At 49.2% G+C, this 16779-nt stretch overlaps 5 protein-coding genes across 5 annotated transcripts; 2 read left to right on the top strand and 3 right to left on the bottom strand.

Annotated features, from left to right (window-relative positions):
- Nucleotides 1-355: 355 nt before the first annotated feature.
- GIQ15_05659 (JmjC domain-containing histone demethylation protein 1) lies at nucleotides 356-4642 on the top strand (the record flags this gene model as incomplete). Its single annotated transcript, XM_033553076.1, has 2 exons — nucleotides 356-3775; nucleotides 3830-4642. The coding sequence occupies 2 exons, from the start codon at nucleotides 356-358 to the stop codon at nucleotides 4640-4642; spliced, it is 4233 nt and encodes a 1410-aa protein (XP_033404220.1).
- Nucleotides 4643-5964: 1322 nt separating this feature from the next.
- Nucleotides 5965-7578, bottom strand: GIQ15_05658 (uncharacterized protein; the record flags this gene model as incomplete). The annotated part of the gene is made up of 3 exons (XM_033553075.1): nucleotides 5965-7245; nucleotides 7310-7473; nucleotides 7542-7578. The coding sequence occupies 3 exons, from the start codon at nucleotides 7576-7578 to the stop codon at nucleotides 5965-5967; spliced, it is 1482 nt and encodes a 493-aa protein (XP_033404219.1).
- A 1180-nt stretch (nucleotides 7579-8758) lies between these two features.
- Nucleotides 8759-9194, bottom strand: GIQ15_05657 (uncharacterized protein; the record flags this gene model as incomplete). Its single annotated transcript, XM_033553074.1, has 2 exons — nucleotides 8759-9041; nucleotides 9151-9194. 2 exons carry the CDS (start codon nucleotides 9192-9194, stop codon nucleotides 8759-8761), a joined length of 327 nt encoding a protein of 108 aa, XP_033404218.1.
- A 2794-nt stretch (nucleotides 9195-11988) lies between these two features.
- On the bottom strand, nucleotides 11989-13238 carry GIQ15_05656 (dimethyladenosine transferase dimethyltransferase; the record flags this gene model as incomplete). Its single annotated transcript, XM_033553073.1, has 3 exons — nucleotides 11989-12708; nucleotides 12768-12989; nucleotides 13050-13238. 3 exons carry the CDS (start codon nucleotides 13236-13238, stop codon nucleotides 11989-11991), a joined length of 1131 nt encoding a protein of 376 aa, XP_033404217.1.
- Nucleotides 13239-13506: 268 nt separating this feature from the next.
- Nucleotides 13507-16516, top strand: GIQ15_05655 (pre-mRNA-splicing factor; the record flags this gene model as incomplete). The annotated part of the gene is made up of 3 exons (XM_033553072.1): nucleotides 13507-13889; nucleotides 14006-16298; nucleotides 16373-16516. 3 exons carry the CDS (start codon nucleotides 13507-13509, stop codon nucleotides 16514-16516), a joined length of 2820 nt encoding a protein of 939 aa, XP_033404216.1.
- Nucleotides 16517-16779: the final 263 nt, after the last annotated feature.

The following is a 16779-nucleotide window of genomic DNA, read 5'->3' as shown; positions in this document are numbered from 1 at the left end:
CATTCCGCTGAGAGTGCCAGCTCGGCCCCTTGTCGATGCTGCGCCCGCTGCATCACCGCCGCCGTCCAGTCGAGGTATGTACACAATTTCTCCCATCTCCCGTCCGCGCCGCCAGGTATCCCCCTCGGCCGGCGCTGCATCTACGGCCCAGCGATGGCAGCGGCTGACCTGCAGCTCTTTACTCGCTCTTCTAGCTCTATCCAGCGCCGTATCTGCCTGCTCGGCCGCTCGCGATAGCCTCCAGCGCGGTCTCCCAGAGCCCTCACCCCCGCCTTTGACCTTTCCACGCGCCGATGCTCGCCTCCGCCTAACCTGATATCCAACGCCGACGTCTTCCTCATCAGGAGCTGCTATCATGGCTTCTTCTACCTCCTTCGGTGCTCATCCTACCAACCGTCCCCCTCACTACCGCACCCCGTCCCCTCCGCGCCATGCGATCGAACCTCTCTCTCCCCGTAACCCCTTCGCCCCTTCACCGGCATCCGCTTCCCTCCCACGCCGTGAACATTCGAGAAAATCAAGCATCACCAGCTACGGGCGAGACGGTGAAGCTGCCCCGATAGACGAGGCGCGGAAACAAGCTCGCCATCGGTCCATTGCCGGCACCGAACAGCAGCATCAGAGTCGTAGTAGTCATCATCATCATCATCATTCTCACAACCAACAACAACATCACCATTCTCCGGGCAGGCCCGGAGGCCACTCCAGATCTAGGTCTACCATCGACACTCTTGCTACGATAGCCCTGGCTACGAGTCCTACTTTTTCTCCCCTCACCTATGACGGCCCGGACGGACCAGTCGTCTCGCCACTCGCTGGCAACGGCTCCGTTGATATAGACGAGAGACCGTCAAAGCGAGCCAAGTCTGAAAAGGCGCCCTCGCCCAGCTGGCAGAGGTTCGGTAACAGACCTGCAACAAGTCATGTCTCCACCCTTGACAGCATGAAAACGGACGCTGAATTACTGCTCAACTTCGCCAGACCTGCCAACTCTCCCCATTTCCAGCCTCATGATGCGCTAGCCCGAAATATCGACAATACCGCCCACTCCTGGAACCCGGAACCATGGCGTGGCCATGCCTCGATGGCCTCAAATCACGACCAAAGCGATATGACACGCGACAGGGGTCCTTCGGCCTGGTCTGTAGTCGGAGGTATGAATGGAATGCCGCCGGTTAGGCTACGATCCCAATCAGACGGTGCCGCTGCTCTCTCCAGACCCGTGATGAATGGCTTTATGCCCGATTCTTCGTTATATTCTTCCGCTATGGGGCCAGTGCTAGAAGATGAGCAAGAGGAGGACAGGAAAGCGAAAAAGAACGTTGCATGGGGCCCTAGCATACCTGCTCTGCAGCCATCCAACCCTCTCCAAGACAAGCAGCCAACCATATCTAAACTAGAAATGAAGCACGAACATGTTGAAAACGGCACATCTGGCCAAACGAATTGCGCGGCCTGTAACCGGGATCGAATTCCAGTGGACGCCGGAGGAGACGATACGGAGGTTACTTGGGTCAATTGTGATGGATGTGATCAGTGGTTCCACATCGTCTGTTGCGGATTCAAGAGTGACCACGAAATACGCACAGTTGACAAATTCATCTGCTCACAGTGCCGCCCCATACACGGGCCTACAACGTTTGTCCGCAAGTCAACTCGCCCACGAACAGCCATTGATTATGCAGGACTAAACCAGGGTTTCGTCAAACCACCTTCGGAAGAACATGAGAATATACATCTTACATCAATAAAACAGGGCAAGATAACGTTTCTACCTGACCACTTCGCCAGGATGCCGCCAGATCTAGTGACTGCGTCATACTTCGAGCATGGCGTTGGCATGATCGAGCCGATAGTTATCCCCGCACACATGAACCCGCGTACGCCATGCTCGAATGCCGATTTCCACGAGGCTACCACGGAAGAAGAATTTGATAAAACTATTCCCGAGGATGACGGCTACGAAGAGGCCATCGATTGTGGCCAAGATCGCCTCGATATGGTCATCCCAAAAGATCTTACAGTCAAGGCTGTTGGTGAGATCTACGGACTTGAGGAAAAGATAGAGGTCATCGACGTTAAATCGCAGCAGGGCGAAGAGAAGAAATGGAACATGCAAAGGTGGGTGGATTATTATTACGACACTAGCTCGTCTAAGGTGGTGAAGAACGTTATCAGCTTGGAAGTCTCGCAATCTCCGATTGGAAGGCTGCTACGACGACCCCGAGTAGTTCGCGACCTAGACCTCCAAGATTCAGTGTGGCCACCCGAACAGCAAGCCATAGGGGACTATCCAAAGGTTCAATTCTACTGCTTGATGTCCGTTGCAGACTGCTACACTGATTTCCACATCGATTTTGGCGGATCGTCGGTTTACTACCATATTCTGAAAGGGAAGAAGACCTTTTTCTTCATCCCACCCAAGGAAAAACATTTGAAAAAATACGACGAATGGTGTAATTCACCAGCTCAGGATACCACTTTCCTAGGTACTGAGTCGAAGGAATGCTATCGAGTCGACCTCTTCGAAGGTGATACCATGCTGATCCCCTCTGGTTGGATTCACGCCGTTTGGACGCCGGAGGACAGCCTAGTCATAGGCGGCAACTTTCTGACCAGGATGAATTACGCTATGCAGCTCAAGATTACCAAGATGGAGAAAGACGCCAAAGTCCCCAGAAAATTCCGATATCCTTTCTTCCAGAAAATTATGTGGCTGACTGTCCTAAAATATCTGGCGGACGACCCGTTACCTCCACGACTTCTGGACGCTTTTTTCCAAGATGAAAATTACCAGTTCCACCGCGAGACTCCAGTCTACCATCTCTCAGTCGACGGATCAGTTGCAGTGCAGGAGCCAGGGTCAGACCATTACAATGCAAAGTACTATTCTCAAGGCGAAATTGATGGACTGCCGGAGTTGGCGAAATATATCCTGAGAACCGCATTGATTGCGGGCGGCTACAAGGTCGATGGGGTTACGAAAGAAACTAAGAACGCAGTCAGCAGGTCCATTCCCAAAGGTCAAGGTGATCCGGTTGAAATTGCGCAGAAATTCGGGGTTTGGGTCGCGTGGAAACGCGGTAACGAACCTGCTCCCCAGTGGACACGCCCTGGAGCGATTGTCATGGACGTGAAGGTTGATATGTCTGATAAACGCAGAAGTACGCGGCCACGCAAACAGTCCGAGCGTGCTATGAGTGGTTCTCAAAAGCCTAGGCCGTCCCCAAGCACATCCCAGAGACCATCGGATCACAGCTCGCAAGCCGCAAATGGTACGCCTCTACGAAGTGTTTCCGCGTCGTCCAGTAGTGAAACACCTACTCGAGAAACTCGCAGAGCGTCTCTCATCGAAGTTAAGGGGCAGGAAAGTAGCCCACGTCAGACTCCTAAAGCTGCTAGTCTTGGTCCTAAACGGGTTGCCTGCGACCCTTGTCGAAAACGCCGTATTAAATGCCGTCATAAGGGCGATACAGGCGCCGAGGCCGTCTCTGATCAAATAGATATGACAAAGGAATCGAACAGTCATCCAGCATTTAGTGTCTCCGGGGCGCCCTTGGTTACACTGGAGCCCGACAATGTCTCTGGCAAGGTCAATGAGGATACCCATCCTTATCATAATGATATTGCCCTGATAGGCGGCATTTCGCTCCCGCACCACCCATCGGACACGAATGGAAATACACTGAAAAGGCCCCAGGAAACGAGCCCTAGTTCGTCCTGTTCAGGTAAGAAGGGCAGAATAAAAGCCTGTGAAGAATGTCGGAAGAGTAAAGTTAGTATACCCTTTCCTATATCATTTAGAAGAGCCTAGATTAATATGTATCAGCGTCGCTGTATCCACGATGAAGCTGGTCGAATCGATCCGATAAAGATTCAAGAACAACCCAAAACAAAGCGTACGCGCCCTGACGATGAGAAATCGAGCCCACTGAAAAAGCAAAAGCGCGCAGATGACATATCATCACCACGTCCTGGAGCTACAGGCTCTGATAAAGGTCATTCTCAAACTCCCAAAGTCGCCAATACGCGTGAGAGGTCCGACAAGTCTCATGTTCTCAAGCCTGATTTTCCCAGCGAAAGTCCCCTTTATTCCTCTCCCCCGGCTGCAATTTCGGAGTTAGATTCTGCACCTGAACATCCACTAGTTCCGGAATCAGTACTTCCCGTTGGAAACCTCGTGTCTCCCCCGACATCACTTGTTGATGATATAGACGGAATTCTAAGCTCTTTAGACGGTGAAAAGGGCAAAACCATCGACGGTGAACGAGCTACCGACAAACCCTTATCGGTTCATACGCCAACTTCTATGTCTTACCATCCCTCTCGCTATCCTCCTATCTCGCTCAATACAGCTGCTGTTGATAACCCCAAACAGCGCGCATCCAAAGATCGCAGCTTCGCTACTGCCTCTACCTCCGGTCTGTCCCCATCCTCTCCAGTTCGATCAAAGGCGTCGTCTAGACCGGGGTCATCGCACCATACGAATGACGGCGCCTCTGGAACATCGAGTGCCAGGAGAGCACATGATCGTACCAGTTTTGCAGAAGTCGATGCTGACCCAGATAGTATAAAACTCATTCGGCAACTGCAAGAGGAAGACTTCGGACTTCGGAGGAGAGCAGCGAAATCAAAACCCTAACCTTCATTCTTCTTTTTGTTTTTCCTCTCTTCATTTCTCTTTTTCAAATCTTTCGTTCCTTTTGCAAATGACTACCTTTTCTACCCCGAGGGGAACTCTTCTATCTCTATTTTCTATGTTATGTAGTTTCTTTTCACCCGTGAATCATCTACCTCCTCTTTCGTTTTCTTTTTACTTTCTTTTTTTGCTCCTTTTTCCTACTCCTCAGTTATATTACTACCGCCCCTTTGTACTGTTTATAAGTATGTTCTCTGCACGAAGCTTGAAAATTCCGTGCCGTATATTCGGAGTCCGCATGTTTTACTTTTTAGGAGCTTTGGGAGTTACTTGGTGGAGCAGACCTTCAAACTAAGCGTTTGAGGACCTCTTTTCTTTGTTTTTGACATATCGGAGTTGAGACCTACGCTGGGGACGGAGTCTGGTTTCTAATGGGCAAGGCTGAGCCTGACTTCTTGTCACTTGTTCATTTCGTCATTTTTGTCATATATTATTTGTGCCTCGCAGACGGATTTCCAGAGTATGTTTAGATAGGAATGGTATTGTGGGGAGTGGATTTAATCATGAAAATTCAGCTATACTTTGTTACAATATAGATCCCTTGGTACTCCATACACACTATATCTTAATTACCATCGAGTGGTTTTTAGGGAGCGTCCTACATGTTATGGAGCGTTCCTGCTAGAGGGAAGAGTTCCACGTTGAATTTAAGCCCTTAGGAATAAGTTGGTGAACAATGAGTCCATTATAGTACATATCATAGTGGTAGACCAAACGCATATGCAAAACGAAAAAAAAAAACCTCGTGTAATTGTAATTTTTTTTTTGGCATTAGTATTAAAATAGTTAACATAGAAAGACAACAAGCGGGGAACACTGAATGAAAGCCACCATATAAACCACACAAATCAAAGAGAAATTCAGAAAAAAAAAAAAAAAAAAAAGAAAAAGAAATGATTGGGACAAGTAGAAGAATGATTTCCTCCAAAGAGGCCGTGCTTAGAGCAAAGTTGCGCCTCATTATTTCGTGTAGAGTTCTGTGTTGGAGAACAACAAACCAAGGATGAAACGAAAATTTGAACACAAACGGCATTTGAGTTAGGATGATCCCCATTGATAGAATCCCACGATCATCAATCAAGCTGTGGTCAAAGCCTTTAGGAGATCCGCCTCTGGGACGAGCAGGCGTCGAATGGTTTCACCTGGAAGGTATACTTTTATTCACTCGGCGTGGGCTATGCATTTGAGATGGATCCGGTTTGCTAGTGTGCTGCATGAAATAAAGCAAGGACGCAGTCTTCATTATCCATTGTAACAACTCCTGGTTAACCGCGGGCGTAAGGGTGGAATCCTCGGTGCGCTCCGCGACCTCCCCCGCGATAATTAGCCCCTGGCCTTCCGGCATTTCGAGGACCGGTGGGAGCATTCGCAGGCGGTGCACTCTGCGGTTGTGGAGATGTAACGGGCTGAGGAGGTTTATTTGCAACATTTGGCGACATCCCTCGTCCCATAGAGCTGGCAGCACTGCCGGCACGGCCCATCCCCTGAGGACCAGTTGGCAAATTGGGTTGCGGTGTATCGTCATACATTCCCTCCCAAGAGGTTGGGTTACCTTGTTGATATGCCGGGTAGCCTCGAGGATCGACTGTCCGTCGGGCCTGTTGTTGCTCGTACTTCTGTTGCTCAAATGCTAGTTGCTCCTGAGCGTTGTACCCAGGACCGCCTCTATTACCACCGAAATTTCCACCCATGCCAGCGTTGTTCGTCGCTCCAGCTGCTGCTCCAGGCCCTCCTGCAACAGCCGCTGGCATGTTTCCAGCCATCTGACCGCCCATCCCACCTGGGAAGCCTGGCCCTGCTTGACCCTGATTGGGCATCTGGTTCATCTGTTGCATCTGTTGCATCTGCTGCATCTGCTGCATCGCTGGGTTCATCATTCCTTGCATTCCTTGTGCGCTAGGGGGCGTTTGAGAGGATGGGCTCATTCCACCTTGTTGTTGGGGACCTGGCTGCTTCATTTGTTGCATTTGTTGCATTTGCTGCATTTGTTGCAACAGAGCGGGGTTCATACCTCCCATTGCTGGGTTCATCCCTTGGCCTTGGGTTGAGGCCATTTGCTGTTGCATCAAAGCAAAATATTGTTGCATCCGCTGCCAATACTGGGCCATCATTTGGGGTGTCATGCCACCTGCCATGTTGGCTTGATTCTGAGTATTTTGTTGCTGCCCTGAATCAGATCCACTGCCACGATCGCCTTCTTTAAACCGATCATCACGGAAGCCACGTTTGCCTAGTCTGCGGCTCTCTTCATCGTCCCTCAGGTTCCCGCGAGGTTGAGCCTTTTTCACCTCAATTGCTTTGCCATGTATTTCCAGTGGCACTGAAAGTGTTGCTTCCACGGCAGCCTCGCTATCAAAGGTCACAAATCCAAATCCTCGAGGACGTCCAGTATCCTTATCAATCATGAGAGTCGCGTCTACAACGCGGCCGAATTGCATAAAAAACTGTTTGAACTCTTGCTCAGTTGCCTCCTGACTCACTCCACCAACAAAAATTTTACTCGTCCGTTCTTGCTCATCTCGAGGGATGGCACGTTTAGGGTCGATCTTTCATGTAGAGTTAGTAGAAGAAATGAATAACAAAGATAGTGGATGAGAAATGATATCTTACAATTTTACCATCCAAGTAATGCTCCTTCACCATAACCGTGTTTACCGTCTTCGGGTCGGTGAATGTAAGGAAGCCGAACCCCCTTGATCGGCCAGAAGCACCATCTCGCATGACAGTGCATTCATGGACTTCTCCAAACTGGGAAAAGTAATCCTTGAGAGACTCTAGTGCATACCATCAGAAACTCATGCTTTGACAAATGTCTCATTCATTGGGGACGCTATATACGTACGGTCTGTAGTCTCCCAGTTCAACCCGCCGATGAACATTTTACTATTTTAATATATATTATTAGCTCACATCCACTTTTGCTAAGTTGAGTTGGCATGGTAAATATAGCAAGTGTTGGACGCAGAAGGTAGCAAAAGAAAATCAAGGTCGCGCCACAAGGCATATATCTTGTTGAGGGTGACAGTGGTTTCCGTCCGCGCTCCACCATTAAACCCTTCGCGTCGGTGGCTGTAAAGCGGGCAGGCTTCGTGTCGTGATGGCTGACGAGCGGTACCAGGAGTTCTAGATATAGCATTTCAGGGGCCTTGCTAGGCAGAGGTCGTTCTCGCACACGACCACCAGGAACCATGTGGGGCCGTCATGACCCTTGCAAGTGAAGATTTCTGTGCGATGATGTTGGGCGCTTTACAGTCGAAGGAAATCTGATGCCGACTCTCTCAATCAAATCGGAAACTAGGTGCGGGTTTTGGATTTTCTTGGGATGTGAAATTGCACCCGTCGAACTTCAAGAAAGTGAGAATTTGAAATTTTTCGATGTTCTTCTTCCGATAATCCTCTGCCTGATTCTATGTCCGAAGCTAGGTAATGTTCGATATTCCATATGGAAGACAGTCAAATAACCGCTCCTTGCACTGCTCTATCAAGATATACCGACAAGATATATAGTATCTGATATACTATAGTCGCTCCAAAGCGGAATCGTGCAGAGGCTTTAATGCATGAAATACCCTCGATCTCTTGAGTCACTGAACTGATAAACCCCATCGTATATGGCTAGCACCCTTCTTGCCCCCGGTACCCTTTCCATAAATGTCCATATAGTGAACCGCCCAGCAGCCATATCAGGATCATGCAAGCTCAGTTGAAACTCCCCGGTAGAACCAGGTATGTCCCCTCCAAACTATGTGTGACCCCTTAACCCGCCGCGTACGCCACACATTCGTTCTTATAAACTATTGACTCCATGGTTCAACGAGGTAGTCGACGGGTAGTCGAGACGAGAAAGTGGGGTGATTCGAAATAGTGGGCTGGTGTGATGGCTCGGTGGAGATTTTGCCATCTTCCCTCATCAAACATTTTCCACTTTGGGTAACCAGAATTCAAAAGGATACCCCGAATGTCTTTGGCTTCTTCCTGGCCACATCCAACGGCACGATTGGTCTTTGGGGTAAAAGGAGGCACAAAACAAAACAAAAACAGACTGTCAAATATGAAAACTCACCCATCTTCTTTAATGCCTGTTCCTTGATTTTCAGTTTCATGTGAAGCCTGGCCACCACTGTGACTATCCCCAACTACCTGTATTCCTCCGTGGCCCCCATTCTGGGCAGGTGGCGGCTCAAATTTATGCTCCTCGACGGGCTGTGGCTGCTGACTAGCAGCATATTGAGTGCTATTGAATGTTTCGGCTACTTCTGCCTTGTTAGAAGCAGGCTCGGCTGGTGCTTGTACCTGCGGTGCGGTAGGTGCAGCGGTGGTCGTCGTGGTATCAGCATCATACCTGTCGAGTAGGTTAGCATAGGAAGATAAGCCATTCACGCAGCGGCCGAGCAAGGCAGCAACGGGATGATCTCCAGTCCAATGGCGCGAGACAAGCGCAAGTTACTCACAAATCAGCAAAGAGATCCTCCTCGAGATCCTCGGGTTCCGTCATGGTTGCTGGCTAGGTAATGAGAAAAAAAGGACAAAAAAGAGAACAAAGTCCCGGTCTGCAGTCGACGGCTAGATCTATAAGGTCAGTCTCGCCAACTCAAGCTGTCACTGAGCTGTAGATGGTGCTGTCTCGTTGCAGGCTGAAGTTGTCGACGTCGTGGAGGTGAGTCTGGTTTGTGAAAAAGTGCTTCGAGAAGCTGGCGAGGTTGAGGTCGCGGGCTTGGCGTGACTAAGCCGAAACGGCAACCTCAACGCCCATGCAAGTTCGCCCGCGAAAAGCAGTGGGATAGATGGCATTCGAGCACATATCGCTGCCGTCGATGGAGGATAGACACTGAGAGCGACGTAGACTTGCATAATTAGGCGCGCCGCAGTTCCCCCTTATTCCGCCGTTCTTGTTAGCCGACGCAATGACGAGTAAAAAGGGGCGACAGGAGCAGCAACAGGCGCCGCAGGTATGGCATCGCTTCCCGTTTCGCCATCGACGTCGTTCAAGCTAATGAGTTGCGAATAGGAGATGGTACAGGTCGGTCCGTGATTCGAGATGCCTTGCCCCGTACCTATAGCTCTATATTCTTCCTTTGAAGCGGGGTGTTTGCTGATATGTTGATACGTGCTCTTGTAGACCCTACATCCTCGTATGTTTTTTTATTATTCCATTTCTACCCCCCGCCGGTTTCTCTTTTAGCTTCGATGGCAGCTGTTGACTATACATAGACGCGCAGGCCTCCCATTCTGGAGATCAATATCGTCGTCATCTCGACCGCAGAGTCCTCACGTGCCGTTTGGCCAAAACACTGTCGTTGGGGCTTCATACGCCCATACAGATATGTTAATGTGCGGCCCCCCCCTTTCCTCCAAATATCCCAGCACAAACGATCACGGAAAGAGTCGCAAGTCTGACTTGGACGTGGCCATAGGGGTGTCCCTCCTAGTTCGAGGGCGTCTACGCCGTCACGGCCTTCGCTATCTCCGAGCTCAAGCCGTGTGCGTGATATGAATACCGGGAAATCGGGCAGAAGGGCATTTTCGTCACAACACCCGTATAGCAATTTCCTCTCTCAGGTATCCGGCGACTCGACGCCCGACCTGGATGACGAGGATGACGGTGATGAAATCGGATACGAAGATGACGAGGATGAATTTGGGCTTCCTAGTGTTACAAACATACGGAGGCAGAAGGTCAAGCCACTAGGTTACAACCTTCAATCAAAGGGAGGCCAAGGCAATCCAGGCGTAAGTAGCCATGTAAATGGCTCTGCAAGCTTGGCTCCTAGCATGAGCAGTATGCGTCTTCGAGCCAACAGTACGGATATTGCCGAGGAACGGGGAAGTTTGACTTATCCTACAGCTAACAAGTCAGAGGGGAAGATACTCCGGCCACAGTATAAAGATATATTAAAAGGTAAATTTCGTGTCCATCTCCATACTAAATGTTAAAACATAAGGGGCTAATTCCTAAACTACTAGATCCTGCAAACTCTTTAAACTTAATCAACCACTCACCTCCATCCCCTGGCGCTAGTGCAAAGGAAGTCGAGGCTCATTCTACCCGAATAAGTCGGGTAAATAAGTTTAAACGGATACTCCAATCGAGTACTGTATCTTTGCCCGAGCTCCGTGATCTGGCTTGGTCAGGCATCCCAGAAGAAGTCAGGGCGATGACATGGCAGTTGCTACTCGGATATTTACCCGCAAACAGCGATCGCCGGGTCTCAACTCTAGAACGGAAACGAAAGGAGTACCTCGATGGTGTACGGCAAGCCTTTGAGCGTAACTCGTCAATTGGAGCTAAGGCTGTGCCGGCCACGTCATCGACTCCTAATCTAGGCAATGGAAGGGGTATCGATGAGGCAATTTGGCACCAAATCAGTATTGATATCCCTCGAACTAATCCACACATCCCATTATATGCCTATGAGGCAACCCAGCGGTCTTTGGAACGAATCTTATATGTCTGGGCAATTCGGCATCCCGCAAGTGGTTACGTTCAGGGAATAAACGACCTTGTCACCCCGTTCTGGCAGGTTTTCCTTGGTTCATACATCACAGATTCCGATATTGAACAAGGAATGGATCCCGGGCAGCTGCCACAGCCAGTAATCAACGCTGTAGAAGCAGACTCCTTTTGGTGTTTAACTAAGCTCCTCGATGGCATCCAAGACAATTATACTTATGCACAGCCTGGAATACACAGGCAGGTGGGTGCGCTGCATGACCTCACACGGCGTATTGATTCTGCACTCACAAAGCACTTCGAGAGTGAGAGTGTGGAGTTCATGCAGTTCAGTTTTCGGTGGATGAACTGTCTGCTAATGAGAGAGATCAGTATCAAGAACACAATCAGGATGTGGGACACATATCTGGTAGCGTACCCAGTGAACTTTTATGCGGGAGATGGTGCTAACTTGATTATAGGCAGAGGAGCAGGGGTTCTCGCGGTTCCACTTATACGTATGCGCCGCATTCCTAGTTAAATGGTCGGAGCAGTTGCTCAAGATGGATTTCCAAGTTTGTACCACCCGGATAGAATGCCTCATATTGTATGCTGACCCAATGGCAGGAAATTATGATGTTCCTCCAGGCTCTTCCAACGCGCAGCTGGACTGAGAAGGATATAGAGCTCCTGTTGAGCGAGGCGTTCATATGGCAGAGCTTGTTTCAGGATTCAAGCGCACATCTCCGATCTGGAAGTGACACAACAGAAAGGTCACATTCGGCTGTGCCCTAATACGAGACGCTTGCTCTGGGGCGTGTCCATAAGGAGTCCTTGCACATATCCGGCCACCTTCCGCCTAGTTGAAGTGGATTCCCTTCTGATTAAAGGCCCAGAGGAGCTTTAGAAATTCGCCTTCATCGCACATTCTGGCGCGTTTGTCTGCAAGCCCAGTGTCGTTTTCAAGGACTTGTCTGATCTTTTCTCGAACCAAGGATGTTACTTTTCCACGTTTCGCGGATCCTTGTTTGGGTGCGGTCTGATCTTTCTCAGTCTTGAAGAAATCAGGAACGTCGTCCTCGTCATCGAGCTCCATAATTTCATCGACCTCCTCTTCCTCTTGATTACCCTCTTCGATTATCATTTGCTGATCGTTGTCTTGAGTGTTTGCATCAATGGGGATATTGTTTTGGGCACACCAGGTGCAGTAGTTAGCTTCTAACATACTCACAACGCTAGTAGTTCCGAGGAAACTCGATCTCAACGTTTTGTTCTTCCTCACGAACGCAATTCTAAGAAGACCATCCCATTCTTCGTAGCTAATATCCGGGCGCGGGACTTTGGGGACGATGCGAACAACACTCGATTCGACAGCGGGAGGTGGCTTGAAGTTATTTTTGCCCACTTTCATGATGTGGTCTATCTTAGCCCACATTTGTGCATTCACAGAGAGACGGCTGTATAACTTGTCGCCTGGCTTTGCGAAGAGTCGCATTGCGAATTCACGCTGAAACATGAGGATGCATACTCTGGGCGCTGGAGTCGTGGCGAGTAGTTTAAATGTCAACGGAGACGAGATCTATTTCTGTCAGCTAATGTCATTCCCTAATTCAGGCGGTTAGAACGCTAGAAGCATACCTGGTATGGGGTATTGCTTATGCAAACATCGAAATAAGGAACCTCCGTCTTCATTACATCCCCTAACAGTACATCCAGCCTCTTTTGTTCTGGCTTCCCCTGGACACGCTTTGTAAGCTCTGCAGCCATTCTTGGATCTAATTCCACCGCAATCACTTTTTTAGCCTTTTCTAGAATTTTGACCGTAAGGTTGCCAGAACCAGGGCCAACTTCCAATACCGTCTGCGCAAAGAATCACATTAGTTTGAACGGAGCAACAACCGGCAATAGGTGAGAGCTTACATCACTCTGCTTTAAATCAGCCTTGTCCACGATAGCCTGGGCAACGCCGGGGTTTTTCAGGACGTGCTGGCCTATATCTGTGTTCATGCGGAATATGTTGTGGGCTGCTTTCGTTTTGGCGACGGCCTGAGCATAAGGACTGCTTGCCTGCGCAGCATTATTGCGCTTGCCGTGCTTTGCTTTAGGCATCTTGATCTTATCCAAGAAGAATCTAACGGATCAAGGTATCTCGCTGTCCCAATATCCCAATATTGGTCTCCGCTAAATGGTTCCGACGACGTAATTATGTGTGCCAGAAAAAAATAAAAAAAAATAAAAAAAGATTAAACTTCCGGGCGGGATTTTGTGGCGGTGGAAATATAATTTTCCGACCTATCTCCATTCCTGGCTTTAGGTAGTTAAAGAGACATCGATGCAACACCATCGTTATATGTCGACCTGGCTTGCTATATAAGGGATGTCAGGGCGCAAGGATTTCCTGAGCCAGCCGGCACCTGAAAACTATGTTGCTGGGTTGGGTCGTGGTGCAACCGGCTTCACAACTCGGTCTGATCTTGGACCAGCGCGAGAAGGCCCTACGCCAGAGCAGATACAGGAAGCTCTTGCAAAACGCGCGGCACTACTAGGCACTGCGCCCCCAACTGCGTATGGTGCTTCAACACGAGGAGAGAAAGGAGGGAAGGCTGAAAAGGAGGAGGACGATAACGACGATCGATATCAAGACCCGGAAAATGAAACTGGTCTTTTCGCTTACGGCCAGTACGACAGAGAGGACGATGAGGCGGATCAAGTATACCAGGCGGTTGATGAGAAGATGGATAAAAGACGCAAAGCAAGAAGGTAAGCTCGTGCTTTATTAACTCCCTGTTGAACTTTTGCAAGAACTCTATAGTTTATCTTGTCCTAGACGCCTTTGTGAACCGATTGCCAACATAAACCTTGTGGTGTTATTATAGGGAAGCTCGAGAACGTCAAGAAATGGAAGAATATGAGAGTAAAAACCCGAAAATCCAACAGCAGTTCGCAGATCTCAAGCGGTCGTTGGCCTCAGTCTCTGATGAGGATTGGGCGAATATTCCTGAAGTCGGGGACCTTACAGGCAAAAACCGACGAGCACGGCAAAATCTACGCCAAAGGTTTTACGCGGTTCCAGACAGTGTGATAGCAAACGCGAGGGATTCGACGGGATTTGATACCACTATCAGCGACGATGGAGCAGAGTCACACGTTCCTCGGGGTGAAAATGCTGACGGCACGATTACCAACTTTGCAGATATAGGTGCTGCCAGGGATAAAGTTCTTCAAGTTAGGTTGGACCAAGCAGCCGAAGGGTCGAGCGGAGATGTTGCTTCTGGCAGTGCCTCGTCGATCGACCCAAAAGGCTACTTGACGAGCTTGACTAAGTCCGAGATGAAGGCTGGTGAAGTAGAGATTGGGGACATCAAACGCGTACGCACGCTTTTAGAATCTGTGACAAAAACCAACCCTAAGCACTCCCCGGGATGGATAGCCATTGCTCGTTTAGAGGAGATCGCAGGAAGGATTGGAGCTGCCAGGAATTACATTGCCAGGGGTTGTGAACTCTGTCCAAAAAGCGAGGATGTTTGGTTAGAAAATATTCGGCTTAACGACAACCATAATGCAAAAATCATTGCGGCCAATGCCATTAAAAACAACGACCGATCAACACGGCTCTGGATTGAGGCTATGAAACTCGAATCCGACGCCCGAGCGAAAAAGAACGTTCTGAGGCAGGCCATCCTTCACGTTCCCCAGTCCGTTACCATTTGGAAAGAAGCTGTCAACCTAGAAGAGAACCCTGACGATGCACGACTACTACTCGCCAAAGCGACTGAGATGATTCCACTCTCTGTTGAGCTATGGCTGGCGTTGGCACGTTTAGAAACACCAGAAAATGCGCAGAAGGTTCTCAACGCGGCTAGAAAAGCAGTACCTACTAGCCGTGACATTTGGATCGCTGCTGCTCGACTACAGGAGCAAATGGGGACCGCACACAAGGTGAATGTGATGAAAAGAGCAGTCCAATCTCTTGCTAGAGATTCAGCTATGCCAAAAAGAGAGGAATGGATCGTCGAGGCTGAAAAATGCGAGGAGGAAGATGCGGTTCTCACCTGTAATGCCATTATTCGGGAAACCCTGGGTTGGGGCCTTGACGAAGACGATGATAGGAAGGATATCTGGATGGAGGACGCCAAAGGGAGTATTTCACGGGGAAAATATGAAACTGCGAGAGCTATATACGCGTATGCACTCCGTGTCTTTGTCAACAAAAAGTCGATCTGGCTTGCCGCTGCCGATTTAGAACGCAACCATGGTACTAAAGAAAGCCTTTGGCAGCTCCTTGAAAAGGGCGTGGAGGCGTGCCCTCAATCTGAAGACCTCTGGATGCAGCTAGCCAAGGAGAAATGGCAAGCCGGCGAGATCGATAACACAAGGCGGGTGCTTGGACGGGCATTCAACCAAAATCCTAATAACGAAGATATCTGGCTTGCGGCTGTGAAACTAGAAGCCGACACCGACCAGATTGAACAGGCCAGGGAATTGCTTTCAACAGCCCGACGCGAGGCAGGGACAGACAGGGTTTGGATTAAAAGCGTTGCTTATGAACGCCAGCTCGGCAACAAGGACCATGCACTAGACCTAGTCAATCAGGGTTTACAGTTATATCCCAAAGCCGATAAACTCTGGATGCTGAAAGGACAAATATATGAGAGTGTGGGTCAACTTCAGCAGGCCCGCGAAGCGTATGGTACGGGGGTCCGCGCCTGTCCTAAATCAGTGCCTCTTTGGTTACTTGCGTCGAGACTTGAGGAGAAAGCTGGTGTTGTTGTAAAGGCGCGATCTGTCCTCGATCGTGCTCGGCTTGCTGTGCCTAAAAACGCAGAACTCTGGACGGAAAGCGTCAGGGTAGAACGCCGGGCCAACAATATTAGCCAAGCAAAGGCTCTAATGTCCAAAGCGCTCCAAGAAGTTCCGAACTCAGGGTTATTATGGAGCGAGAGTATATGGCATCTAGAGCCTCGAACGCACCGCAAACCCCGAAGTTTAGAAGCCATTAAAAAGGTTGACAACGATCCTATTCTATTCGTCACTGTCGCTCGAATATTTTGGGGCGAACGAAGACTAGAAAAGGCCATGACGTGGTTTGAAAAGGCAATTGTAGCGAATAGCGATCTCGGTGATGTCTGGGCCTGGTATTATAAGTTTCTTCTCCAACATGGGACAGATGTGAGTTCATTCGATATCACCCTTTTGGTCATTTCATTCTTGAGGTTCTTTCTAATGCAATATGCATACAATAGGAAAAACGAGAAGACGTCCTGACAAAGTGCATTGCCACCGAGCCGAAGCATGGCGAGATTTGGCAAACAGTGAGCAAGGATCCCGCCAACGCCCATAAAACCACTGAGGAGATCCTAAAGATTACCTTGAGCCGCTTAGAATAGGCCCTTGTTTTTTAGGGTCTCTGTTTTACATATGTATCCATGTTTTCTTGCAGATTCGATTGGGTTGTCCGCTACCTGGAGGGATATGGAGTAACGAGTTAAGGAGGATAGGTGGGCACAGCACAGGGTTGTAACTTTTAGATACTTAGGTTTCAAAATATATTTCACCCATGATAATCTAATAATAGGGGTAATGATTATCTCAAGCGTCTTATATAGCATGTATAGGTACTATGACGCAGTTCACATTTCCTTGTTCCAAT

The sequence above is a fragment of the Arthroderma uncinatum genome (assembly GCF_011692745.1).
Source record: "Arthroderma uncinatum strain CBS 119779 chromosome Unknown scaffold4, whole genome shotgun sequence".
NCBI lineage: Eukaryota > Fungi > Ascomycota > Eurotiomycetes > Onygenales > Arthrodermataceae > Arthroderma > Arthroderma uncinatum.
Note: the sequence above shows the minus strand (reverse complement) of the source record. Positions and strands in the feature narration are given on the sequence as shown.